A 27,382-nucleotide genomic window follows, 5' to 3' on the forward strand; every position below is an offset into this window, starting at 1 on the left:
AAAAATCACAGGGAGTAGAGACTTTCTGTCATGGAGGGAGTTTCACGGAGAAACCAGAAGGAATTAGAGGAGGAGGCAAGTCAAAATAAGGTTTGTTATGTGTGTGGGAAAATAGAACACAGTATGTGGGTAGAGGTTGAAGCCGTAGGTTTATTATAAATAGGTAGAAAGGATGGGATTTAAAACATAGTAGAAATGACACATCCTCTTTCCCTCCCCAAGACTGGAAAAAGGAATGTAGAATCGTCAAGGATTGGATACATGAATGTATGGACCTTGGCCATTATTTATAGGATTTCATCTGTGGTTGACTGATCACTTTGTTTCAATTCACTAAGGGAAACGTAGATGCCGAGAGTTGGGAACAGAGATCCAGAGATTGAGAGGAAAGGTTGAGAACTGGTACACATTTTGGAATAGCTGTGGGCCATGGCAGGGCAGATGGTGATGGCTGAGAGTTGGGTAAGTGAAAACAGTAGTTTTGTGTTTCCAAATGAGGTTGGAAATGGTGAATTTTTTGGTACTAAGAATCTTAAACTAGGAGAAGAAATTCTTGTGGCCTTATTTTTAGTGTGATATAGGAATAGAGAATGCTCATTTTGGAATCCAGGTGAGGTGTCTAGAACTGATTTTATGGGAAAAGAGCACTACCACTGATGAGTTAGAAGTTTCAGCGAAAGTGACAGTGAGGCTTCCCTGATTTTTAGAAAGCAAAGAGGAATAGGAGTGTTAGGAGGCTGTGGTCTGAGAGTGGGAGATTGGAGGTTAAGAATCCAGAGGTAGGACAATTTGAGGTCTGAGAATTGAGAGGAGGGTTAATAAATTGGAGCACAGGGGGAAGGGTTTTGTTGTTACATGGTCAAGAAACTACGCAGCTAGGTATTTGAATGAATCAGCTACATTGACATTGAAGTCCCCTTAGATGATGACAGAGTCTAGAGTAGAAAACTGTAGTGCCTAGTTTTCGTTTAGTGTGAGGAGTAAACTGCATGATTGTGTGTGTTATAATAAGAGGAGTTTTTGGTTTGTTCCATGAAGGTGAGAAAATAATATTTTGTTAGTAGAGGAGATCTTAGTCTTCTGACTATTCTGTGTGATTAATATTGAAAAATCATTTGGCTTTAACATTAAACCAGTTGTCTTATTTATAAAGTGTTAAGTCAAGGGTACATTGTAGATATTTAAACAATATTTATTTTACAACTTCATACTTACTGACGGAGGCAGCTGGGCCAGGGAAATGACAAAGTGTCAGGAGAGGAATCGCTTTTAAAAAAGGAATTAGGTTTTACAAATATTAATGAGTTTTCCCTTTTTTTATAGGTAAAGAAATTTGTTATTCTTTTAAGCATTAGTAATTATGGCAATAGGGTGTAGAGATAAACAGTGTTTTAGATCTTCAGATCATTATGCAAGTTTGTGTTAGAAAGATTATAAAGTGTTTATCAGTTTTACAGAATTCATTATCTGGATCCAAGATGATGCATGATAGCATGAGATTGTTGCTTTAAAGAAAAATATGATTTCTAATTTCTGTTTTTATTTTGTAGTAGTTATTGATAGTTGTCACAAATAATATTATACTGTAGCTTCCCTGTAGCACATTTGTCCCTTTCTTTAATAACTTCTAATTTAGAATAACCTGATTTTCAGATGGATATTAGAATTTTTTTCTGAGATTTTTGTGACTCCTGTTCTACATCTTATATACTTCATGTTCTTGTGAAATTGTAAATGTGTAATTTGTGTGTCGAAACTGTACCGCATATGGATTTTTGTTTATTTGTAATGGAAGTTGAACAGGATTTGCTGTGGGCAGAAGTGTGATGTTCTAAAGGCGTAGGCTGACTTTTCCCCCTTCCCCTTATCAGGGCTTCAGGGCTCATTCTGCCCTTGGACTGCTTGATTATCCCTGTGTAGAACAAATTTGGTACTATCAATCTCTTGAACTTTGTTGTGCAGTGTGTGCTGTATTGAAAATAGATTGTGTTCTGTTTTTAAAATCACAAAATGTGAAAGGAATGGCATTGTCATCCTGTATTAGAAGAATTTTCTGGCACTAATATTCAGGTGTAAAACAGTTGGAGAGGGTTAACAAGTCTTTTGTACAACAGCCCTGCCTAAAAGAGTGATTCCTGTGACTGTTTTAGAAATACATGAAATTAATGGAAGACTGTAAGCTTTAGGTTCAGAAACACCTGGGTCACCTGGTTTCTTTCACTTACTGCTCAATGACTTCGTGCAGGTTTCTTCTCCTTTTTGAACTCAAATTTCTGGTCTGTGAAAAGAGTAATTTTTCTCCTGGAGGATTAAAGTATAAGTCATAAATGAAGTAATACAGGTCGAGTACATATAATTTGTATCTGGTCTACCTAAGTGTTGGCCTATGATCTACCTTTCTTGTCTTGTTAATCAAAGGAAAAGAAATAGTGGAGAAGCTCTTAGAAACCTTTAAATAGAAAAATTTATACTTGTTTTTTCCCCCCATCTCAGATAAAAGGGATTATTTGGGTGATCTGGTCTCCAGATTTCTTGCAGAAGAAGCAAGTTTTGTTTATTCCTTAGTTTTGTTTACTTTTATGTAATTCAGAATTTTAAAATAGTATTAATTCAGTAAAAACATTTGAAAATGGTACTAGGTTTTTGTTTTCACCAATTTTGATTAAATATTTTCTAGTTCTAGTTATAAAGATAATAAAGAAGCCTGCCGTTACCACCTCCTACCTCACCTCCAGTTGTGGTACTCATACTCTGTTGTTGATTTTAAGATTATATATGACTGACAGGGATTCATCTAGTTCATGATAGGAGATGTGATTAATGCAAGGAAGTACTTGTAAACTGAGATCTGGAAGGTCCCACCCAGTAGAATTAGCAACATCAGAGGGAGGAACATCCAAGAACCAATTTAGAATGTTTACTGAGACCAGTGGAGTCATGTTGATTCTACATTAGCTATAGAATAAAGCTATATGTAATTTTTTCTTGTTTTAGAAGAAAACTTTTTTATACCTTTCAGAAAAGACAAGGAGAGAAATGACAGCCAAAGGTTCTACAGGAATGGAAGTTCTTCTGTCAACCCTAGAGGTAAATCACTGACAGGCAACTAGTACAAGGAAAAAATGTATATATGAAGTATAAAATTTTTATCCTAAAGGTAAAGCCAATGAATGGAAGTTAGTTTTATGTTTTACGTTATCACTTGGAATGGTGGCAGAAACATTCTAATATGTATTAGGTAAACCTCTAAGTATATTTTCCTATGATTATAATGATAACCATATTTTAAATTTTAACATGCCATTCCACTTGGTAATAAAAAATAAAGCATTAGTTGGAAATAAATCTTGAGTATAAAATAAATGATTGATAATGGAAATTCTCATGTATTGTTTTAGGTGATACATATTTGTGATTTAGTTTACTACATATATTGGTTGAATAACTATATTATATTGGTAACAATTAAATTTCTATCCCAATGTGAAATTTTTGGGTGGATCAGCAGGATATATTCAGACTCAGGATTTTAAATTTTATTTAGTGCTGTGTTAAGAACAGGGAGTGAGTATGTTGTATACCTTAAACTTACATAGTATTATATGTCAAACTCTATATCTCCATAGAACTGGAAAAAAAAAACCACGGGGTATTTTTGATAGGAATTACTTCCTATTAAAAATGATACAAGATGTCATTTTTCCCTAAATTGATCTGTCAGTTTAAAGTAATCTCAGTAAAAAACCCAGCAGTTTTGTTTCTAAAGTTCAGTGGGTAGTAAGGAGGGCACGTATTGCATGGAGCACTGGGTGTTATACGCAACTAATGAATCATCGAACTTTACATCAAAAACCAGGGATGTACTGTATGGTGACTAACATAATATAATAAAAAATATTATTATAATAAAAAAAATAAATGTTCAGTGGGAAAATAATAAGAGTAGAAAGGACGTTTCTGAAAAAGAAAAGAGAAAGAACTAGCTGCACGAATATCAGAGAACATTATAAAACGTCAGTAATTTAAGTAGTTTAGAAATTGTGCATGAGTAGTAGACAGACATCAGTGTAATGAAATGGAAAGTCCACGAAAATAAATTAAGATCATATGGCAATTTAAAACCACTTAAGAAAGGTAGCATTTCAGGTCAGTGAGAAATGGAGGGATTATTTACAAAGTGGAGCTGGGGCAGGTTGGTAGCCACTTAGAAAAGAATAGTGGATCCTTACTTCCTACACCAAAGTAAATTCCGTATCAATAGCAAAGATTTAAGCATGGAAAATAAAATCATAATACTAGAGGAAGTAATGGGAAAAATTTTTAAATAATCTTAAAACAGGGAGGGCTTTTCTAATATGACCAAAGACCCAGGAGGTATAAAAGAAAAGATTGATAAATTCAACTATATTAACAAAAGTACATGGGAAAAAAACACCATAGACACTTGGCAAACTGAGGAAAAAGTGTTTCAACTTGTTAATTTCTTTAACATATAAAGAACTTTAAATCAGTAAGGAAAAATTAAATCAGTAGGCATTGATTTAAATGTGTAGACATTATGGATAGTTCAGGAAAAGAAACACGAATGGCACTTGAGATTGAACACCGTTTGTTTGCCTTATCACAATTTATTGAGGTCAGCAGGGGCGGGAGTCAGTATGGGAGACTTGTCTGGGTAAGGCCTAGAGATAACAGTGCAACTTCCATTCGGGTTCCAATGGCCTGAGCTCAGTCACATGGCCCGAGCTCAGTCACATGGCCCAAACCTAATTACAGAAGGGCTGGAAAATGTGGTTTGGCTGTGTACCCAGGAAGAAGATGAGACCTGTTTGCCAAAACACAAGCAGTATTCTGCCACAGTCCGCTCTTCTCTTTAACACGTCTGCCCCTCTCATTCTTCCAAATTCCTCTCTAGTGAGTCGGTGGTCCATTTAATACCTCCAATGCTGAGACAAGGGTTTCTGGTTAAAGCATAATCCTTTAACTGGTCTGGATGTGGCTTTTTGGTTCCATTAGTCTATAAGCTAAAATGGTGAAGCAGAGACAACACTCACTCCCTTTTGGAAGAGGGTAGAATAAGGGTGCCATGCCATTACTGATATACAACAATTCTCCATTTCCTCTGTATAAACATTGAAAATTCCTTTACTTTGGGGGTGAGACAGTTCCTTAAATAGGCCATAATTCTGCTTTCTCTGTGGTTTTCTTTATTCAGGCATCCCTTTTAATAAGAAGAGATGTAACCAAAGTACAGTGTTTAAACATTTTCTCTTATTAGATTGGTTATCCAGACTTTGGGAAATAGTTACTGTTCTACATTGTTGGTGGGAGTGTAAATTACTCCATGAAGAGCAATTTAGTAAATATTCATCAAAGTAAATGCCCATATTCTTTGACCCAGAAATTCTAGGAATTTATCTCATATGAAGACATACTTAATTCTGTATAAACATGTTAATTTCTTGTTGTAGTTTTTTAGTAGCAAAAGATTAAAAAAATTAAATATTCCATTGGTAGGTGACTGGTTTCATAAACAATGGCATAGCCATATGATGGATATAATCCATATGGTAGCCCTTAAAAAGGGTGAAGAAATTATTTATTGATATATAAAGATATCAATGTATAAAATATCCACAGGACAATACCATTTAGAGAAATAAATCTGTATATGCACATATATTTACATGGATTTCTTTCATTTGTCCACATTATCTTTGGCTGGATACACAAGCAACTGATAATGCAGTTGCCTTCTGAGAGGGAAGCTAGGTGACTGGGTAGTCACAATATATACATTGTAGTGCCTTTTACATTTTGATTCACTTATTTGGGTTATCTATTTGGTAGAAGATGATGAATTCAGATGACAAATTAATTCCTCTTGTAGTAATGTTGATACTAAGAAAACAATAGCTCAGATGACTTGCAAACATTCTCAAGGTCAAGAAGAAGCTACTGAAGTGATAAACGAGAATAGTGGAAGCCCAAATACATTTATTCTTAGGGAAATTGAAAGGACCATTTGTAAAAATATAGGTAGTTCACAACAGGAACAGAAAAGATTTGGGAATCACAGATTTACAATGGTTTAATACAGCAAATAAACTATTTATTTCAGAACACGAAAGATCTTCAAACTACACTTAATATCTTAAGCATTCTTGTTGAGCTGGTGTCAGCTGGTAAGTTTTTGTTTCCTTTGGTCTAATTTCTCTTTGTAAACAGTGATCAGCAATATCATGTGTACTTTATTTGGAATTTTCTGATACTCCTATAGACGCTGTTCTGAGTATCAGAATTTGGAAACTGAAATGTCATACTCTTACTGTTGCTTTGTTTTTGATTTGAGGGGTCTTCCACTATCCCTCAAACCACCCCAAAACCCATTTTCAGAGCCTTGAATGTAGAATTATGGCATCACTTGTATTTACCCTCTTTGCTATTTTCTAACTAAAATGCTAAATGAAATAAAAGAAAATTTGATTTTGAGGCGTTTGATTTCAGAAGTCATCATTTGAAGTATTTCTTGAATGCTAACGAGTTGTGATGTCTAATATGTTATGGGAGGATTTGCTGTTTAAACAATTAAAAACATTTTTTTTTTTTTAGGTGGAGGTCGAAGAGCGAGTTTCTTGGTCACCAAAGGTGGCTCACAAATATTGTTGCAGTTACTTGTGAATGCCAGCAAGGAATCTCCCCCGAATGAGGAGTTGATGGTGCAGATTCATTCTATTCTTGCAAAGATTGGACCTAAAGGTAAGGGTTCCACTTGTGTGTTTATCAGAGAACCGTTTGTGACATTGATTCTGTGTGTCTTGAAACTTGGTAAATGTTGAAAATCTAAAATGGTACTGCTTTTTCTTATTCTTAGTCATGGACTGCTTTTACAGTCAATTAGTGACCTGCAAAAATTAGGGATCCTAAATTCATGAGGAATTCTATTGCATAGATTGGAAAAAGGAAGAAAAATGTCAGAATCACAAGTGTGTCTCAGTGTGTGTGTGCTTGCATGTGTATGTGTGTAAAGGATACATATTACATGGATACTGTTGAAGCTGGAAGGAGGGAGTATGGATGGGAATGCTTTGAGGAGGGGTAAAATGTATTTGTGCTTCATTAATAGTCATATTTGTATTGTGCAGTCTCAATGCTTAAAAAGCTTATGATCTAGTCAAGACCAAAAGAGAGAGAAAAAATTGTAGGACCGATTATTACAATAGTAAGGCATGGAAATGTTAAAAAATACAAATTGAGAAAACATGGGATTTGAAACAAGGAGAAAGCTGATTTAGGTTAGGTTAATAGAGAAAGGCATCCTTGGAATAGAACCTAAGTTCAGTTTATAGTTGTCTAGCTACACAGGTTAAAATGATTCTCTAAACTCTTAGAATAGTGATTATTTAAGAGTTCTGCCATTGCTTTGTGACATACATATGAGTTTTAAACTTTGAAGTATTTGGTTAAAATGCTTGTTCTAAAAAGCGTGTATGTGTGTATACAGTTTATGACATTTTCATTTCATTCAGAAGTTATACATGAATAAATTGTGTTCATTTTTTTTAAACAGACAAAAAATTTGGAGTGAAAGCTAGAATTAATGGAGCTCTGAATATAACCCTGAATTTGGTCAAACAGAATTTGCAGAATCATCGCTTGGTTTTGCCTTGTCTTCAGCTTTTACGAGTATATTCTGCCAACTGTAAGTACTTTAGAGCACCTTTCAGTTAACTCAGTGTTGTCAAGTTACGCAATTAAATTGTTAAAGTACCTGAACTCCATAAATCTCTAAAAATTGTAGACAAGAAAAGAGAATATGTAATATGACTCTTTGTAACTCCTAACCCCACCACCACAAAAGTGATGTGGGGTGAGAAGGTGAGTCGACGAAATCTTGAGAATTCTTATTTCCTGAAGTTTGTAAAAGCTTGTAGTGAAGGGCGTGAGTAGACAGCCCGTGGAAAGATGGGGAAGAATTGGAGGGTATTGGCAGCTGGAAAAACTGCTGAGCCTGTTTGGATTTTCACAGACGAGGGGAAAGTTGAGAAGGAAGGCATGTGGAAGAATAGTCATCTGGAGCTAATTATCTTAAGCAATCAATAGGGAAGGAGCAGAACAGGAAAAAAAAAAAAAAAGTACAGCAGCCTCTGAGGAAGCTGGAGAGAAGAGAGATCACAGAGAGATAGTTTCCCAGCACACATACACACTCTTTCTAATATTAGGTCCCGAACCTAGGAAGTAGGGATTTTCTTTCTCCTGACTGTGGGATTGGAGTGGTTAACAAGACATGTGAAATTGAAGTTGTGGGGAGTACGTGATATTGTAGAGTATCGTTGCAGAATAACGGTAATCCAGGTGGTGGAGATGTGGATGTATATAATACATGTGTGTATATGTATAAAATTTTATGTATGTATCGATTATCTACATTTATACTTTGACAGTATGGCTTAAGGTGATCTCATAGGAAAATAGCTTTGACCACTTAAATAATTAACACTTGTGTAATTAAAAAGAATAGAAGGAAGTGAATGAATTGGATATCTAACCAAAGAAGTTAGGAAGGGAGCAAATAAACACAAGGAAAGCACAGGAATGTAGAGGGAAAAAGAATACATTAGAAAAAAAAGCCCCATTTGATTTAAGAAATGAAATGATTGGGTTAAAAATAAAATAATATTGTAATCTGTAATGGGCGAGATGATTGCCATGTTTGTGGTGAACATAGCATAATGAATAAACTTGTCAAATCACTAAGTTGTGCACCTGAAACTAATGTAACATTGCGTGTCAATTATACTCAAATAAAATTAAAAACTAAATAAAACATATAAACCATTGAATACCCCAATTAAGGAGAAAGGAATACTGCACAGAGATAAAATTAGAAGGGTTAATGGAAAAATAGATACAGAGGAATTTAAAATCGTACAAGACTTTAGCTTACATTTTTGGTGGCATCGTACTGAATTTACCATTAGAAGGCTAGTAAATGGTTTATCTATGATTTTTAAAATATGTTCAGAGTTGAAAATGTTAGGCACAATTTTCTGGTTAGGTAATTGTTCACATGTTCTGTGTGAAACTCTACAGTTGTGACTTCTTTTTCCCTGCCACAGCTGCTTTAGCCAAGGTCCTCATCTCCTCTCACCTGGACCACAGGCTGCTCCCATGTCTCTCAAATCTGTCTTCCCCACAGTGCTGTGACATCTGACCTGTATTAAAATGCATGTCTGATTGGTTGTTCCTTTCGGGCAGTTCCCTGTAGTTAAAAGAACGAACAACTTCTAGGGCTCTTTATAAATTGTTTACCTTCTTTTCCCACCTCATCTTCCCATTGATAAACTTTTGTCTGCTCTTGTATGTTTTAACATGTAACTTTATTCCCACGGTGTTCACTGACTCTGTTCTGTTTGCCGTGTTATCCCTGGCACCAGAGACATTTCCTTACACCAGCAACTCCTGCCCTAGCTAGCTTCTCTTCATTGGTAAAGACTGAGCCCAGGCATCAGTTTCTTCAGAGATACCTTCAAGTTTCATTACGGACTTGGGGCTCCATTCTGGCATAACCTAAATAGCCTGAAACTCTTAGTCTGTTTAGAAAGTAACTTAGTAACTATTTGTTTATTGTTTTTGTCACTGTCCTCTATACTGTGTTTTCTGAGGGCCCAGCAGTGTTTTTTGTCTTTGAATCTCCATGACCTGGTACGTAAATTATTGAAGAAACAAACAGAGCAACTTAAAACTTTTTATGTAGTAACATTTTGTTGTTTTATATAACTTCTTTCATTATCTCCCTGCAAGACAGTAAATAAAGCCAAAAAAAACCCAAAAAACAAAACAAAACAAAAACAAAACCCCAAAAACTTTCCTTCAAGTGATTGGCTAATGGGGACTTTATGAGGGGCTTGGGTCTGCTAAAGAATTTGTGTATGTTTTCAGCTCTGTATCACCAAGAATACACATTTCTACTTGTTGAGGTTTTAAAATCATTTTACATCCTTTCCTCTGCTTCCTAGCTGTGAATTCAGTGTCCTTAGGGAAAAATGGAGTTGTGGAGCTGCTGTTTAAAATCATCGGACCATTTAGTAAGAAGAATTCAGGTCTCATGAAGTGAGTAAATGCTTTGAGTGTAAATAGAGGTGTATTTTTTGTTATTCTGGGCCTCATCATCTTATCTGTGCAACCAACAGGTTGAATTATATTTTATCTAGGGTCCTTTCTTAGTTCTTAAGTAGTGATTTTATTATGATAAAGATTTTCTTCAATATAAAGTTTAATCTTCAAAAGTGTATCAAAATTAGAAAGCTTTAAATTCATTGACTGCAGTGTTATGGAAATTTAGATGTCCAACATTCCTAGATTATGTAAGAGGAAAACGATCATTGATAGAGTAGCATTCATTCAGAAACATTTATTGAATGCCTACTATATTCCCTACCCAGGTTTGCAATCTTTTAATGACTGCATCCTTCATTCCCATGCTTATCTCAATGTATTTTGAATTTATACATTTCTTTTTTGTCAAAATAATGTCATTCTTTTTCTTTTTTCTTATTTTAAATTATATATATTACAAGATGTATCTATTCATTTGTAGATCTTTCAGCCTCAGAAAATTAAAGCAATTTCCAGTTACTTGGTTATATTTAGTATTTTTTTCTTAAGCCATATTAGAAGTCATTCTTTAAAAAAAAATTTAAATTCATTGACTGCAGTGTTATGGAAATTTAGATGTCCAACATTCCTAGATTATGTAAGAGGAAAACGATCATTGATAGAGTAGCATTCATTCAGAAACATTTATTGAATGCCTACTATATTCCCTACCCAGGTTTGCAATCTTTTAATGACTGCATCCTTCATTCCCATGCTTATCTCAATGTATTTTGAATTTATACATTTCTTTTTTGTCAAAATAATGTCATTCTTTTTCTTTTTTCTTATTTTAAATTATATATAATATTACAAGTATCTATTCATTTGTAGATCTTTCAGCCTCAGAAAATTAAAGCAATTTCCAGTTACTTGGTTATATTTAGTATTTTTTTCTTAAGCCATATTAGAAGTCATTCTTTAAAAAAAAAATTTATTGTGGAGTTATTCAAAGATATCTTGAGTTTATATTATATTAGGATGATTATTTTGAATTAGGTTTATTAATCACTTATTTGATTCTGCCACTTTTGTTTCATTTATTTCCCCTCTATACTTTTATTTTTGCTGAGGTATTTTTAAGCAAATCCCAGATGTCATTCTCATATATGAATTTCTGTAAAAAAAAAAAAAAAATCCAAGATATTTTTAACATTTTTTCCCTGAGTACTTCAGTGTATCACTCTACTAAATAGCAACTTAAAAAATAACCATAATACTAAAATTATACTCAACCAAATTTTTAATTCCTTAACATATATTAAAGTCCAGTCTGTGTTTAATTTTCTCCCGTTGTCTCAAAGTACCCTTTTATAATGGGTTTGTTTGACTAAGAATCCAAACAGGTGCACACATTATTCTTCATCACATTTAGGAAATTTCCAAATCTACAAGAAAATAGACAAGAATAATTAGAGACCTACACAAAACTAGAAGAGAACTGATGTACCTACCACCCAGTTTCAACAGTAACCAGCATTGTGCCATTTTGATCTCAGTTTTCCCTTCCCTGTCCGTTCGTTCATTCGTTCGTTTTTTCTTTCTTTCTTTCTTTCTTTCTTTCTTTCTTTCTTTCTTTCTTTCTTTCTTCCTTCCTTCCTTCCTTCCTTCCTTCCTTCCTTCCTTCCTGGAGTCTTTCAAAGCAAATATTGGCCATTACATTTGTTCTGTGGATTCTTTAGTATGGTCACTCTCAGACACAACTTTTTTCTTTTAATGTTTCTGGAATATCGTTTCTCTGTCCAACAAAATTAATAATCCCTTAATATCATCTAATATTTTCTGATTGTCTAAGAAATGTCTTCTTTACAGTTGGCTTATTCCAATCAGGATCCAGATAAGATCTGTACATTTTATTTGATCGCTATGTCTTGTAATCTTTAAAAATCAATAAAAGTTCCTCTATTTTGGGTTCTGTTTTATTTATTTGTTGAAGGACTTGGGTGATGTCTCATAGATTGTCCCAACATTCTGGATTAAAATGACTGTATCTTTGGGTCCTTTAACATGTAGGTATGTCCCTCGAATTTCTTGTAGACCAATAGAGCTGGAGGCTTGATTAGATTTTTTTCTGGTCAAAAATATTTCATATGTGGTGTGGTAGCCTGTTTTGCACCACTTAAGATCACTGAGTTGAGGTAATCCCTCCACTTCTCACCTGATAATTTAGAAGATCAGAGTGGGAAAAAAAAAGTCAAATATTTTAGCTTATATCCTTCTTGAAAATGGGAGCTTACTTGCACATATAATTATTCATTAAATATTTTTTGGTGGGATGTCTTAACTTTTTACTTATGTAAAGTTCATACACAATCCTAGAACATCTGATGTAATGTGACAAAACAAAAAATGATTATATCACAATTAAGTAAAACCAACTTACAGAATTGGTGTAGTGTAGTAAGTGGACTCTAGAGACAGGGAGAACTGGATTTGCATGTTAGCTCTGTCATTTACTGGCTCCAAGATACATAGTAGGTTACCTGACTTATGCCCCAGTTTCATGTCTATAAATGGTAGTATTAGCCCCTACATCAGAAGGTCGATGTGAGGATTTAATGAGGTGATTCTTCTAATTAACACAATGCCTATGAATGCAGTGGAATTAGTTTAGGTAAGTAATGTAGTAATGTGGATGCGAATTCTAGTTAGTACTAAAAGTATATTCATTATTTTTAAATTTATATACCATTTCTCCCCTTGACCTGTAAAGTACTTTTTAATTTATCTAGTGGTTATGATCTCATTCTTAAGGTCTATATTAGCCTATTTTAACCAGTTACCAAATATAGTATAATGCTCCTAGGAAAAACAGAACATTTCACAAGTGTCATTATAACATACAATATGGGGATATATCCAAAATGAGGCAGAAATAAGTGGGTCTAAACTTCTGAGAAAGGAATAGAGCTATCTAAATTATCCCTTCACTCCTTCCTGTAATTATATTTAAAAAAGAAAAACAACTATTTTAACCAGTTACCAAATATAGTATAATGCTCCTAGGAAAAACAGAACATTTCACAAGTGTCATTATAACATACAATATGGGGATATATCCAAAATGAGGCAGAAATAAGTGGGTCTAAACTTCTGAGAAAGGAATAGAGCTATCTAAATTATCCCTTCACTCCTTCCTGTAATTATATTTAAAAAAGAAAAACAAATTTTTTACTTTGTTTTTACTTTGAAAAGAGTAAAATACTCATTGACCAAACATCTATATCTTGATCTCTTTATTGTTTTTAATAATCTTAGGGGGTCTCCCCTTAACTAAAAAATCTTGACATCTAGAACATTTGTTTTGCTGTTTTTCCTCCCCTGAAACCCCTACATTTGGTGGAGTAAGATTAGGGTTATTGTTTATGTTTGAAGGGTGATGCTGCCCTTGAAGATTTCCTTTCCTTTTCAATTTTAGGTTTTGGATTTAAACACTGTTAATCCAGAGGGAAGCAACCCAGGAAGTAATGGGTTCTTCTTGGATGTCCCCATAAGGATTGACCCCCCAGTTTAAAGGAGATATGACTTCATGAATACCTGGAGCTGAAGCTTTTCTTCCTTTACTGCTCCTAAATGAATAAGCCACAGGATGCTTTTTAAGCCATTGGTGGTTGTATTATTCTGTGTGGGACATAGGAAGATTGGAAAAATATATGAGGAAGTATAAAATAGTGAACTGAAAAATTCTAATCAATTAACATAATATAGACTGTGTATATCGATAAATTTGTTATTTTAAAATTCTTTTGTAACTTTTATAAATTTGTACTGGCTTATAAGTGTCAGAGAATTTCAGAAATTTTTTTGTAATGAAGATTTTAGAAATACCTTTTAAATAACAGTTTTGTAAAAATATCAAGGTGACTTTGCACCAAACGTAATAATTTCTTTCTTTCTTTCTTTCTTTCTTTCTTTCTTTCTTTCTTTCTTTCTTTCTTTCTTTCTTTCTTCCTTCCTTCCTTCCTTCCTTCCTTCCTTCCTTCCTTCCTTTCTTTCTTTCTTTCTTTCTTTCTTTCTTTCTTTCTTTCTTTTTTAAGATTTTATTCATTTGACAGAGAGCACAAGCAGGGGGAGTTGCAGGCAGAGGGAGAGGAAGAAACAGGCTCCCCACAAAGCGGGAAGCCTGATGCGGGGCTCCATCCCCGGACCCTGGGATCACGACCTGAGCCTAAGGCAAACACCCAACCGGCTGAGCCACCCAGGCGTGCCCCTTCATAATTCCTTTTAATCTAGTGTAGCTGTGAAACAAGCATGATGAGCTTTGGAGTCAGAAAGGACTGGGTTCACATCCTAGTTTTGGCAGTGTTGAAGAATAAACAGTAACCCAAAACATGTAGTTTAAGGATTAGAAACTGTCAGAAGCACTTTTATTTGGTTCAAATGTATTACAAACTACTGCCAACCAGGGAGAAAGACTGTTTCTAAAAGTACTCTAAGATTTTTATAATTTTGAATACAGACTTAACTGTAGATAGGAAAATCCTATAAGTTCATTGCAAGTGATTGTATCCAAGTGATTGTATTTGTTTCCTAGGGCTATTGTAACCAAGTACCTAGTACAAATTCGGTGGCTTAAAATTACAGAAATTTATTGTCTCGCAATTCTGGAGGCTACAGGTCCAAAATTATCCTGTCAGCAGGGCCAGTGCTCCCTTTGAAACCTTTATGGAAAATCCTTCCTTCCTTCTTTCTAGCTGGTGGTTTGCTGGCAATCTTTGGTGTTTCTTAGCTTGGAGCTGCAGCATTTAAACCTCTGCCTCTATCCTCACATGAGGTTCTCTCCTTGTGTGTCTGTCTTCAGATAGTCTTCTCTTTTCTTACAAGGGCACCAGTCATGATGGATTAAGGGCCACCTACTCCAGTGTGACCTCATTTTAACTAATTACATCTGTAGTGACCCCGTTTCCAAATCAGGTCACATTCTGAGATACTCGGGGTTAGGATTTCAACATCTCTTTTGGAGGAGACTGATATTTCTGATTTCGAAAGTTTCCTTCTCAACAGGAGGCTTATATTATTCATTTTCCATAGCACCTCGTTTTTCTGGGACCCTAGGCAAATTATATTCTGAAATCTTTGTATCCATAAAATGTGCCAGTTCTATGGACCAGGATTGTTTTAAGAATTAAACTAGAAAACACAGGGATGCCTGGGTGGCTCAGTCAGTTAAGTGTCTGCCTTTGGCTCAGGTCATGATCCCAGGGTCCTGGAATCAAGTCTTGCATCAGACTTGCGCTCTCTTTCTCTCTCTGACGAATAAATAAAAATCTTTATAAAAAAATAAACTAGAAAACACATATATAAGGCATCTATAACAATTTCTGGCATTTATCAGATCTTCTTTTCTATTTCTTATTTTGTATTGCTGTTTCACTTGGAAGATCCCTTTAGTTCTGTGTTTAATTTTGACCAATTTCAAAGCCATCCTTATGCTTGTAGTTGTATAGTCTTAGGTACATTTTAGTGCACAATTGTAAGGTTATGGAAAGTTTCTTACTGATGATTTAGTGCTATGAAAAGTCAGTATGTAATTTCATACTTTTCATTTACTTTCTCACCATTACCAAAACTTTACATTGTTTTGAGAAAGTTCCAGGTCTGAATTTGTAATATTTTTTAAAGCATATGCTTTCGTTTTCCTTTTATGAATGTTATCTTAAATAAAGGTTTATATGTTTGCCTTATTTGTGTCAGTAAACCAAAGCATAGCCGTTAATGACTTGCTTTGGAAGGTAGCATTAACGAGCATTTGTTATAAATGAGCACTTACTCTGTACCTAGTTGTAGATAATTGTTGCAAGTTTTACTGTGAACCTGTATCTGTCTAGTCTTCTAGCTGATCGTGCTCTTTGCCTTTACACACTCCGTCATGCTGTGTCTCTTATAAACTCTGTATGCAGCTTTTACTTTGTTGCTTTGTTTTTGGTTTTAATTTCTTGAGTAGTTTTTTCATAGGTGTGTACATTTTATCACATTATCTAGATTGTAAAATTGTGGAAGAGATAAGTTGGCTAATTTTATACCAACCAAGAACCTGCTACTGTGGGTGTCTAGTAGGCATTCAACAAATGCTTAATGATGAGTGACATGCTGAAGTTTGACAAAGTGCAAATTTTATGCAAATTAATTATAGTTGTTGAAATCTTGCTAAGAGGTACCGTAGTATGTAGCCTTATATTTTTAAAGTTACTGAAATTAAGTGCCATTTCTTCAGTAACTTACTTTAAAAAAATATTTGAATTACAGGTTTTCCACAGTGATATTTTGTGCATTTTTAAAGCTAATTAATGGCAGTTGATTTCACTGTGCATATTTGTGTATTTATGTTCAAAGAAAGTAAAAGTACTCTTAAGTTTTTGGGCAATTCCTTTGTCCTTTCATGGGCAGTGAGAGTTTTTGAGATATTAATTAGGTTCATTATTCTCTTTGGTGCCTTATGGCTGAAAAATATTAAGGGCTCCTACTTCTCCCCAAACCTCCTAGTTCCAAAATATTTTACATTTGTTATCATCTTAAATATTGGGATTACTGCTTGATAAAGCTAAACTACTTTAAAGTCAGATAGCTATGAGTATCTGTAGAATTTTATAGTTACGAATTTTGTGTTAAAACTTGTGTTTTAATTTTTTCTGAATCAGGGCCTCTCATTCTTAATACTGTTATTTTGTGAACTCTGTCAGGGTCAGATACAAGTACAATAATTAATTCTATATATCTATAATCTCCTATATAAAGACTTAAACAGTGTCTTCTTTTTCTTCCTTAAAAATTTTTTTTTGGTTCTTGCCTGTTAATATTTCAGTCTTCCCCATAACTGATTGTAACCTGAAGGGAGAGATGCATACAGAGAAACACCATATGTAATTGACTATAACAGAAATGACTTTTGGAATAGATAATAATTACTTATTCGAAAAGATTGTATGAATTTACTATTGTAGATTAATTTTACTAGTTTTGTTGTTGTTTGTGTTTTCTCATGTTGACAGGGTTGCTTTAGACACTCTTGCTGCATTGCTAAAATCAAGTAAGTTTTTAAATACTGGAAATACTAGATACTATTTTCCAAGTATTCTATCTACTGTGTTAAACTGGAAATGTAGATTTAGTCTGTAGTTATAAAGCTAGTTTGTTATAATTTAATGTCAAAGTTGATTCTGTCTTTTCATATGGCTGACTAATATACATCATAGCTAATGTCTTTTATGTTTATTGAGCTATAATGTAGTACATTTATGTAATTTATTCCAGTACATTATCTTCCTTTTTCTAAGTTCATTATATAAATGTAAAGTGCTGTTAATAGAGGCAAGTAACATGTAAATATTATATAAGTATCATCTTTTTAAAAGTGAAGCTAACACGATATTGAGGTTATTTACTATGAAGCATATTGTGAACAACTGTATACTGAACACATGATTTTCATTTAGAAACCTCTTACTAGAAATTTAATTTCTATCAAATTCAAGTTTAAAGCATTAAAAAATGACTATTAATGTAAATTTACAGTTTACTAAATTCATTTAGAAACTAAAGCAACTGTTTCCTTTATCTTCAAAATTGAAGCATTGGAGTAAATGTGTCTTATGATTCCTTCGGAGACTAATTTATCTACATTATATGTTCTCTCTCTCCAAGGTACTCTGTATCTGTGGTTTAAGTATTAATTTTGTTAGCACTTCCATTCTCATTGGTTGTTTAAATTAACATCTTAACCACAGTAACATTTGGTCCTAAGGATATGATGGCTTTCAATGTTATTTTCCCCAAAACTGTCTATCAAGGGTGAGACTAACTTGCCCTTAAATTTGAATGACCAGAATTATTCATTTGAACAGTAGCAAATGATTGATTGAAAATCTGGTATTTGGTAAAGTAATGATTTATTACATTTATAAATTTAGAAAGTCATCTTAGGTATTAGTATTATATACCAGAGTATATAAAATTCAATTAACAGTTTTATCTTTGAAAAGCAATGTGTGTGGTACTCAATTAGATGAGCCATGTAGCTTTATTTTCATACATGATGTGATAAACTTTAGACCAAGATCAGAATACTTGGATTAACTTTAAAAGATGTTTGTAGCCTGGCTTTGTTCTGCTCTGACTTTGTAGTTCAAATTGTTATTTAAAGATGAATTTTTAAATAATATAGGCATATTTTTGATTTAGAGTAGATTAAAATAGCTATTAAAACAGAAGCTTATTAATTTTCAAAATCACTGATGATAAGATCACTGATTCTAAGTCAGTAGAAACTAAAACCCTCATAAGTTTCAACTATTTATAGAAATTGGTTAATCTAAGAGTACTGAAATCTGGTATCTTGCGTTTTAAATAGTAATCTTCCTTTTACTCCCTCCTCCTTCAAAGGAGGATGGTGGACAAACATACCTGTTTTACTCCTTCGGGTAAAAAAAAGTAAGTGGCCAGTAGGATGAGTCTAGTTTATATCTGGTATGTTTTCATAGGGCACACGGCACTAGATAGAATAAAAATTTAATAATGCAAGATAATGTTTAGTAGCACACTGCATATTTTTAGATGCACTGTGGTATTTTGGAACATTCTCATTCATTTTTTTTTTTAAATGCTTTCTGGGAGGGGGCAGTTATTTACTTTAAAGGGTACATGAGACTACTGTAATAACCCTGAGTGAATATAAAGCAAAGAACGTGTATACACACACAGTGCAGAAGGACAGGCAGCCTAGGTGCCATCGCTAGAGCATAGATGAGATGCTGTAGTCTAAAGGGGAACCGGAGTTGTCTTTTAAACGGAGAGGGAAGAAGAGACATAGGCTAATATAGTAAGTTAGGTGTCCTGAACACATGAATAAAAACCTCTTTACTAAACGTTTTAGTTGTGCTCAGTTGCAGATTGCAGATAGCTCTGTTTACTTTTCATTCAGCACCTGTGTTTGAGTTATGGGCAAGTTTCTTATCTGATCTTTAATAAGAATTTAAATATTTCACATAGATACCCTTTAGGCTCATAATGTCTTTTACGAAAATCATATTCAAAGCTAGTAAACTAAAGGCTGTATACTCCAGGTGGTGTAAACAGAGTGTATATTTCTTTAAAATACATGAAACTACTGTTAGTCAAAAACTGTTGACCTGATTGTGTAAATAGCCACAGCCTTGGCCAGTGAGCTCTTGAAGACAGAGAAGAGGTTTTAAAGCTTTTATGTAAGAAACCAGGTGAATTTCTTCCAGCTCCTTGAAGTCAGAACAGGGGTTCTGAGAGAGCATTAATAGTTTGTTGATCTCAGTATCTTTATGTTTTAGGTACGTAGTAGCAATTTGGAAGCTGTAGTAATTCTTCAGGTAACAACTAAAAGCAGCAGAGCCTTACCTTACTGTTACATTATCTTAGTGCCTATGCCCTAAGGCATGGTAAACTTAGGTTAGGGAGAAATTGGAATTTCTTTGTAACTAAACAAGCTTGGATGGGTTGGTTGGTATTCCATGTTAGTTTGTGTTCCTATCATTGGCCCACCAATGTGGTACTGAGTGGCTCATAATGTTGCTAATAGGATTCCCCTACTGCCATTTTAGCGAAATGTACCCTTTGGTTAATAATCTAAAATATTAACACTTTAATAAAATAGATCAAATTTGTGGATCTCTGTTAATTCTACCCCAGTAAAATCAACCATTTACAAAAAAACCTCTTTAATGTAGTTTTTATTACATTAGACAATTAATGACCAGAAAGCTGTAAAGTGCTCCTTACATTTCATTTACTAAAAGTTTTATAAGTATTTTTAACTTACTGTTGTATGGCATGGATATTTGTATAATTGTGGGGGTAATTAAAGCAGTTGATTTTGGTGGAAACACAGTTATAGAAGCTACAATCCAATAGAGTTAATTTCAGTGGAAACAAGGTTTACAGTAGAAGTTACAATAATGACAATGTAGTTGTCATCTGGGACTTTTGTTAGAGAAAAAAATATTTATGTGGCTGCTATATATTTTTTTTGAAAAAAATGGTAAGAACTCATTACAATATTTTGGTGATGTTTTTAATTTATTCTACCATTTTCTCTTATCATTTAAAAAAATGTTCTTTCTCAATTTTCTTTTGTTAAAGAAACAAACGCCAGAAGAGCTGTAGACAGAGGATATGTCCAAGTCCTTTTAACAATTTATGTAGATTGGCACCGCCATGATAACCGGCATAGAAACATGCTCATTCGGAAAGGAATTTTACAGAGTTTAAAAAGTGTTACAAACATCAAGTTGGGAAGAAAAGCATTTATAGATGCCAATGGGATGAAAATTCTGTATAACACTTCACAAGTGAGTTTTTAATTTTCTTCCTATTACTGTGGTTATTGTTAACGATATTATTTGGTTCTTAAGAACACATTATTTCTTATAAATACTCAAAAAAGTATGATAAATATGTTTAAGAAAAAAACCCTGAAAACCAAAAGCCATAATAAATCTTTCTCACATGACCTCCTCAGACTGAGTTGGAGAGAGTGCCCGGTGCATTTCTCTGCAATATGAGATTTTAGGTAGAAGGAGGCTGTAGAAACCCATCCACTGAGCAGGACGGGAATCTCTATAGCCATGTTTTCTAAGATGTGCAGTTGGCTATACTCAGTTTTGCACGTACCCCTCATAGGATATTTATGGATCCTTTACAGCCGGTATGGCAGTTCTGTTGTTTGTGAGTGTTGTCAGTGTCTTCCTTCTGGATAGAGCGTTTGTACCCAGAGAAGGTGGAAAAGTGAAACCTGGAGCTAGGAATCCTAGTTCTGCCAGCCATCTTAACTGTAAACCTTCTTGACAATGTCTTTAGCAAGACTGTCAGCTCAGGGCAATGGGGATGTTACAGTGCAACCATTTTGTTTTTAGAAGGTTATAATTATTAGAAAGAAATCTGTCTTTTTAAAATTGCAGCCAGTCATCTTGGTTGTGCCCTCCTGGTCTTACACACAACAGTCTCTCCATGGCAGTAGTTAAGGTACCTGAACACACAATTTATGTTTACCCTAAGCCTTTTCTTTTCTAGATCAATCATACACTTGTTTTTACTATTCCTAATGTAGACAGTGATAGATAATTGATATATCAGGAAGAGTTGGGTGACCTTGTTTATGCCACTTAATATTTCTGAGCCTTCATTTTTTATCTTTTCTGACAGATCAGATGTGAAAATTTGTATTGAAAATTTTATGGGATACGAAAGTGCTATCTAAATGCCAGTTGTCAATAATAATGATAATAATAATAATGTTGTATGTTACAGATTCAAATCCCCTGTCCATTAGCCCTTGTCAACATTGGATACCAGGAATTAAGCTCTTGGAACTTAAAATCATGGTATTCAGGCTATTTTTTGTAAGTTGAAGAGTCAACTTACTAGAGGTGCTACTGTATGATAAATGATACAGGACACATTCCTTTTTATTTCTTATTCTTTTCTTACTTTTTTTTTTTTTTTTTTACTTAATGTTTTTTTCTTCTTCCCTTAAATTAAAAAGAATTTTTACTTTATGCCTTGGAGTTGCTAAATGCCTTGTAGGTCACTCATAGATATTACTTAGCACAGTAGTCCCCCCTTTTCTGTGGCGGATATGGTCCAAGATCCCTTGGATCTTAGACGCCTGAAACCTTGGATAGTACTTCACCTTATATATACAATTTGTATTTTCTTATACATACATACCTGTGATAAAGTTTGATTTATTAATTAGACCCAGTAAGAGATTAACAACTAATAATAAAACAGAACAACTGTAACAATATACTGTAATAAAAGTTAAGTGAATGGGTCCCTCCCTCTCAAAATATCTTATTGTACTGTACTCATCCTTATGATGATGTGAGATGATAAAATGCCTCTATGGTGAGATGAAGTGAGGTGAAATGATGTAGGTATGTTGTGTTGTAGCATTCGGCCTAGTATTGACCTTCTGTCAGTTGACCTTAGGTCAGAAGGAAGATGATCTGCGCTGGACCACGGTTGACCTTGGGTAACTGAAATGGATAAAGTGGAACTAATATACTTTGGTGACTTTTGGTGCCAAAGATGCTACTGATTTCTGCTTAGTTAAAATATTTTAGGAAAAGTATTATTAAGTTTGCCACATGAAGTTCTTACGTATCAGGAGATACTTCTGAATAGCCAAAGCTATTTTATAATGCTTTTACATTAAAATATTGGCTTTTGTGGTATTCGTCTCTTGAAAATTATTGATGTATTACTTTATGAAGTAATGTAAAATTGATTCAATTATTTACCAAAGGCATATTATCTTTTTTCTTTCTTTTCTTTTTCTATTTTTCTTAAAAAACAGGAATGTTTGGCAGTCAGGACCCTTGATCCCCTTGTCAACACCTCCAGTCTGATAATGAGGAAGTGTTTTCCTAAAAATCGCCTGCCACTCCCAACGATTAAAAGTTCTTTCCATTTCCAGTTGCCAGTTATTCCTGTTACCGGGCCTGTGGCCCAGCTCTACAGTTTACCCCCTGAAGGTAAGACCGTGTGTTTATCACTGGCTTTCAGTGGTTCTTGGAATTGTGTGACTATTGACTTTTTTTTCCTTGTTCCTAGTTCCTCAGCAAAAGAAGATCTTAATGAACACAATAAATTTCACATTATATTTTAGTTGAATATTTCTTCAAATATAAGAAACTGAGGTCTGATAATTAAGGGCAGTGGTATGGAATGTGTTACATATATATAAATTTGAATTTGGAAAAATTTAAGCATTACATAGGAACATTATTTCATAATTTATATAAATTTTCAAAGAATAAGAATGTAAACATGAAATATTTAAGTAATTATATTTGGGTTTACATTTAAGTTAAGGATATCTAATCACCAAAAATGTTATGGTTTATGCTTAACAAAACTTGCATGTGACTTACCTGAATGAAAATAATGAAATTAACAGAAGTTGGCTGTTTGCCATTTCAATACAATACTGGGAACATAGTAAAAGAAGTAAGAGTTGAAATCTTAATATGGGGAAAAAGTAGAATTTTTTGGGGTAAGATCTAGTAAAATGGAAAAGAGAATATAGTCTGGACTATTAGAATTTCTAAAGTATTTTCTCATCAGTTGATAATTTTTTTGCAAGAAAAATGGAAAGTTTTTTATTTAAAAGCAATTACTTGAAATAAGTGATGTAAGAGAATGTTCAGGTAATTATAATTAGTTTTATTTTCCTTGATACAGATTTATCAGTGTGGTATATATTGCAGAGTACACAGTTATGATATTATTTTAAAATATTTTGTTATTAAAGTACACCTTTAGTCTATGCAAAATACCAAAATGGATTATTCAGAAACTTCCTTTAAAGGGCTTAAAAAGTCTGCAGCTCAGTCTGGGACTTGAGTAAGATAGTGAAGTGAAAACAGTGATCCAGCAGACTTTAAAAACAGGGGAAAATCTGTACCAAAAGTGAAAACAAGGTAAAAGAAACATAGACCATGCACCAAACGTGGTGGAGGTGTGAACATATTAGAGAAGAGCATCAGTTCTCTGCTCACCCTGTCTGAGTGCAGTGTGTCTGTCTCCACGTTGAGGTGCCGGCAGCACCTAAACTGGAAGGACAGTCGAGCCGTTGGAGTCCCTTTCTCTCCCGTATCTCAGTGTAGGATTATGGGGGTTTCGGTGGTGGTTGTAACTGGTAGAAAGCTGGGGACACTTCTGTACGATATAGCAGGTGGTAGTACTGGGAGGGAGATAGGATATAGGATTTACCCCATAGTGTTCTTTATTTAGTGTCCAGAATAATCACACAGGTAGAGAAAGCCGGCTTCTAGTGCAGTGAATTCAGCAAACACGGGGAAAAGCCGACAGAGATATTTTTTTGAGGGCTCCTTTCCTGTCTCATCTAAGACTAATGGATCACTAAATTAGAAAGGGAGATTTACACTGACGCACAGGTCTGCATGATTAAGATGTGAGAGGAGGGTTTTGACAGCAACTTGCAGACACAAGGAAAATACCCTCTTTCTGTTCACCATTATCTTTTCATATATCATACTTAATTACGTTGATCATAATCTTCATTATATTTTACCTTCTTCAGCTAGAATATAAGTTCCATGAGGATAGAGCTGGTGTTTTTTTTTCCTTCATTTTATCCTCAGCATCTGTTAGACACAGTGTACACTTAACATTTGTTGATGAAGGAATCCAGCTGACCTCAAGGGTTAGGCTCTAGAACATAAAATGCCAAAAGATAGGGAAGCAGCATCTAGAAAGGTTTGGAGGAAAGAGTCCTGATTCAAGATTTCTGAGCACTTATTAGTTGCCATCCATATGTGAAGATGACATATTCTTAGGTATATAAGGGTGTGGAAGTAGATTACCCAGGTACCCTTTCTGAAGTAATTACATGAAATATTACTCTAGTCTGGCCCATGATGAATTAAGATGACAAGAATAGAGACAACATGGTAGCAGAATCATTGTATTAAACAGTACAAATTGTTAATTATGTAACACTAAATAATAGTAGTACTGTTTTGAAATACATCAGCCAACTCTTGGCCAAGCATACCTAATACACAGTTGTAACAAACTGGGTTTTTTATACAAATAAACTAAAATTTTTATTATTTATATTATACATAATTTATATTATATATATTGATAGAGTTCCTGTTCTTAGGAATATTACACTATTTTTGCATTTCTAAAATAATTATAAGAATAGTGGTTCATATATGCATTTTAAAATGTAAAGGTACATTTGAAACAGAGATCCTTAGCCTGGGATCTGTTGAGCCATAGGAATCCATGGATGGACTTCAGAGACTGTGAACACTTTGAAATTCTATATAAAATTATGTATTTTTTTTCTTGGGAAAAATTCTTGAAGAGGCTCATTTATTACTGCTATAGAAAAGCAAGGAAATTTCAGAGACACACAGAAATCCTGAGGGCACTAAATACAAAGCAAGAACCAGCAAATCAGCTTTAGTAATAAGATATCTAAATGGATAAAATACTCAGACTAAAAGGAGAATTGACTAGGAGGCAAGATGGCAGAAGAATAGGGGACCTCGTTTCATCTGTTCCCTTGAATTTAGCTAGATAACTATCAAATCATTCTGCACACCTATGAATTCAACCTGAGATGTAAGAAAAGAATTTCTGGAATTCTGCAATTAGAAAAGCAACCACTTTTTGCAAGGTAGGAGGTACGGAGAAGTGAACCTGAGGGGCTATTTTGGAAGATAAATGGCGAGGGGTGGGGAGCCTCCGAAAGCCGGCTACGAGAAAGTGATAAAGCACCAGAGTGCAAAATCGAAATTTTTAAAAGTTTGCTCCAGTGAGAGACATCCCTGCCGGAAAGGTGCTCAGGTGGCAAAGTGAGGCAGAATCCTAGGTGGGACAGTGTGGACTCAGGATCCCGGGGGTCACAGAAAGAGCAGGGGTGCCTGAGCTGGCAGAGTTCCCAAGCATTGGAGCGGAGAAACAGGCTACGGTCGGCAAGGGATCCCTGTCTAGGACTCTCCCGTGTTCTCTCCCTCAAGGAGTGCAAGAAGACCCTAGCAGCTTTTGCCTCTTAGGATCCCTCTAGCCCTAGATACCACTGCCACCTGAAGACGGACATAGTATTGGCCACAGAGCACCCCTCACAGTGAGTGTTGACAGTGACCTCTGTGGACGGAGCTGCATGGAGACTGTGCTGCTGTGCTTTCCGAGGAAGCAAAGATAATTCATTCTCCCCCAGCCTGTGAATTCACAGCTGTTTTCAGGTGAAAACCCAAGCCAGTCAGTCCTAAAAGCCTGGGAGAAGCAACTGCATCCTCAAATGGGATAGTGAAGTATCCTCCAGACTGGAAGGGCACTTTGAGACCAAAAAACTACGCAAGCCCCTCCATATCATTTTATAGAGGTTTTTTCAGGGTAATGTATTGACAAGGGCAGGCAATCCAGGTGCTGCTACACAGCTGTTCTCGTGCAGTCCAGACCTTAATCCACAGCTTTTATAGAGCAAGGGGCATTTGTTGTGAGGTCAAAGGGCACTTATCTAAAGTGGTGCCATATGTGCGCCAGAGGATGTCTACTCGGTATCCAAAGTTGCCGTCTGTGCATCACTTTAGGGAAGATCAGAACAAGCCTTGCTGCTTTGGGGTCAGGGCATAATTGGGCCCTGAGGGAGATCATTGCTTGGATGTGAACAAGATGGAGGGCCAAAGACGGAGTCAATGTTATTAGCACTCCTACGCAGTCCAATATCTCTGGCGAACATAGATGCAGCAATCCATAGCAAAGTAACAGCACATTGATTTTAACAACAAATTAAAAGGATGATAGACCATTATCAAGTGGAATACATCTCTGGGATGCAAGGATGGTTCGATATCTACAAATCAAAACGTTATAAACCACATTAACACTGAAGGATGAAGATCATATGATCATCTTGATAGATGCAGAAAAAACATTTGACAAAATTAAGAATCCTTTTATGATAAAAATTCTTCACAAATTAGGTATAGAGGGAATGTTCCTCATCAAGACAATGTATGATGAACCCATAGCTAATATTGTGCACAGTGATAAAAAGTTAAAAGCTTTTCCTATAAGATCAGGAAGAAGGTAAAGATGTCCCCTCTCACCTTTCTATTCAACACAATACTGGATATCCTAGCTATACTAATTAGGCTAGGAAAAGAAATAAAAGGCATCCAGATCAGAAAGGAAGAAGTAAAATTATCTGTTTGCAGAGGACATGATCTTATATATACAAAACCTTAAAGTCTCCACCAAAAAACTTTTAGAACTAATAAACAAATGTGGTAAAGTTGCAGGATATAAAATCAAAGATGTAAAAATCAGTTGTGTTTCTATACAATTACAATAAACTATCTGAGAGAGAAATTAAGATAGTAATCCTATGTACAGTAGCATTGAAAACAAAATAGGAATGAATTTACGAAGGAGCTGGAAGACCTGTACACTGAAAACTATAAGACATTGATGAAATAGATTGAAGAAGACACAAATAAATGGAAAGATATCCTGTGTTCTTGGATTGGGAGAATTAATATTGTGAAAAGGCCCATATTACCCAAAGTGGTCTGTCGACAGATTTAAAGCAATCTCTTTGAAAATTGCAATGGTATTTTTCACAGAAATAGAAAAAACTATCCTGAAATTTTATGCAACTACAAAAGACCCCTGGTAGCCAGAGCAATCCTGGGAAAGAAGAACAAAGCTAGACATCACG

The 27,382-nt window shown here is 34.7% G+C and overlaps 1 protein-coding gene across 3 annotated transcripts in view; it reads left to right on the top strand.

The window, feature by feature from the left end:
• Positions 1–27,382, top strand: part of AGTPBP1 (ATP/GTP binding carboxypeptidase 1) — a 157,132-nt gene that overhangs the window by 46,401 nt on the left and 83,349 nt on the right. The window contains exons 4-11 of one of the 3 annotated variants that reach the window (XM_040620193.1): positions 3,020–3,087; positions 6,122–6,185; positions 6,613–6,759; positions 7,571–7,702; positions 10,020–10,113; positions 17,145–17,182; positions 20,260–20,468; positions 22,478–22,655. In XM_040620193.1, the coding sequence (XP_040476127.1) occupies positions 3,020–3,087; positions 6,122–6,185; positions 6,613–6,759; positions 7,571–7,702; positions 10,020–10,113; positions 17,145–17,182; positions 20,260–20,468; positions 22,478–22,655 (930 nt within the window). The remainder of the gene's footprint in view (positions 1–3,019; positions 3,088–6,121; positions 6,186–6,612; positions 6,760–7,570; positions 7,703–10,019; positions 10,114–17,144; positions 17,183–20,259; positions 20,469–22,477; positions 22,656–27,382) is intronic. The other 2 variants (XM_040620195.1, XM_040620194.1) reach the window with 2 other exon arrangements.

This window comes from Ursus maritimus, unplaced genomic scaffold (genome assembly GCF_017311325.1).
Source record: "Ursus maritimus isolate PB19 unplaced genomic scaffold, ASM1731132v1 scaffold_34, whole genome shotgun sequence".
Classification (NCBI taxonomy): domain Eukaryota; kingdom Metazoa; phylum Chordata; class Mammalia; order Carnivora; family Ursidae; genus Ursus; species Ursus maritimus.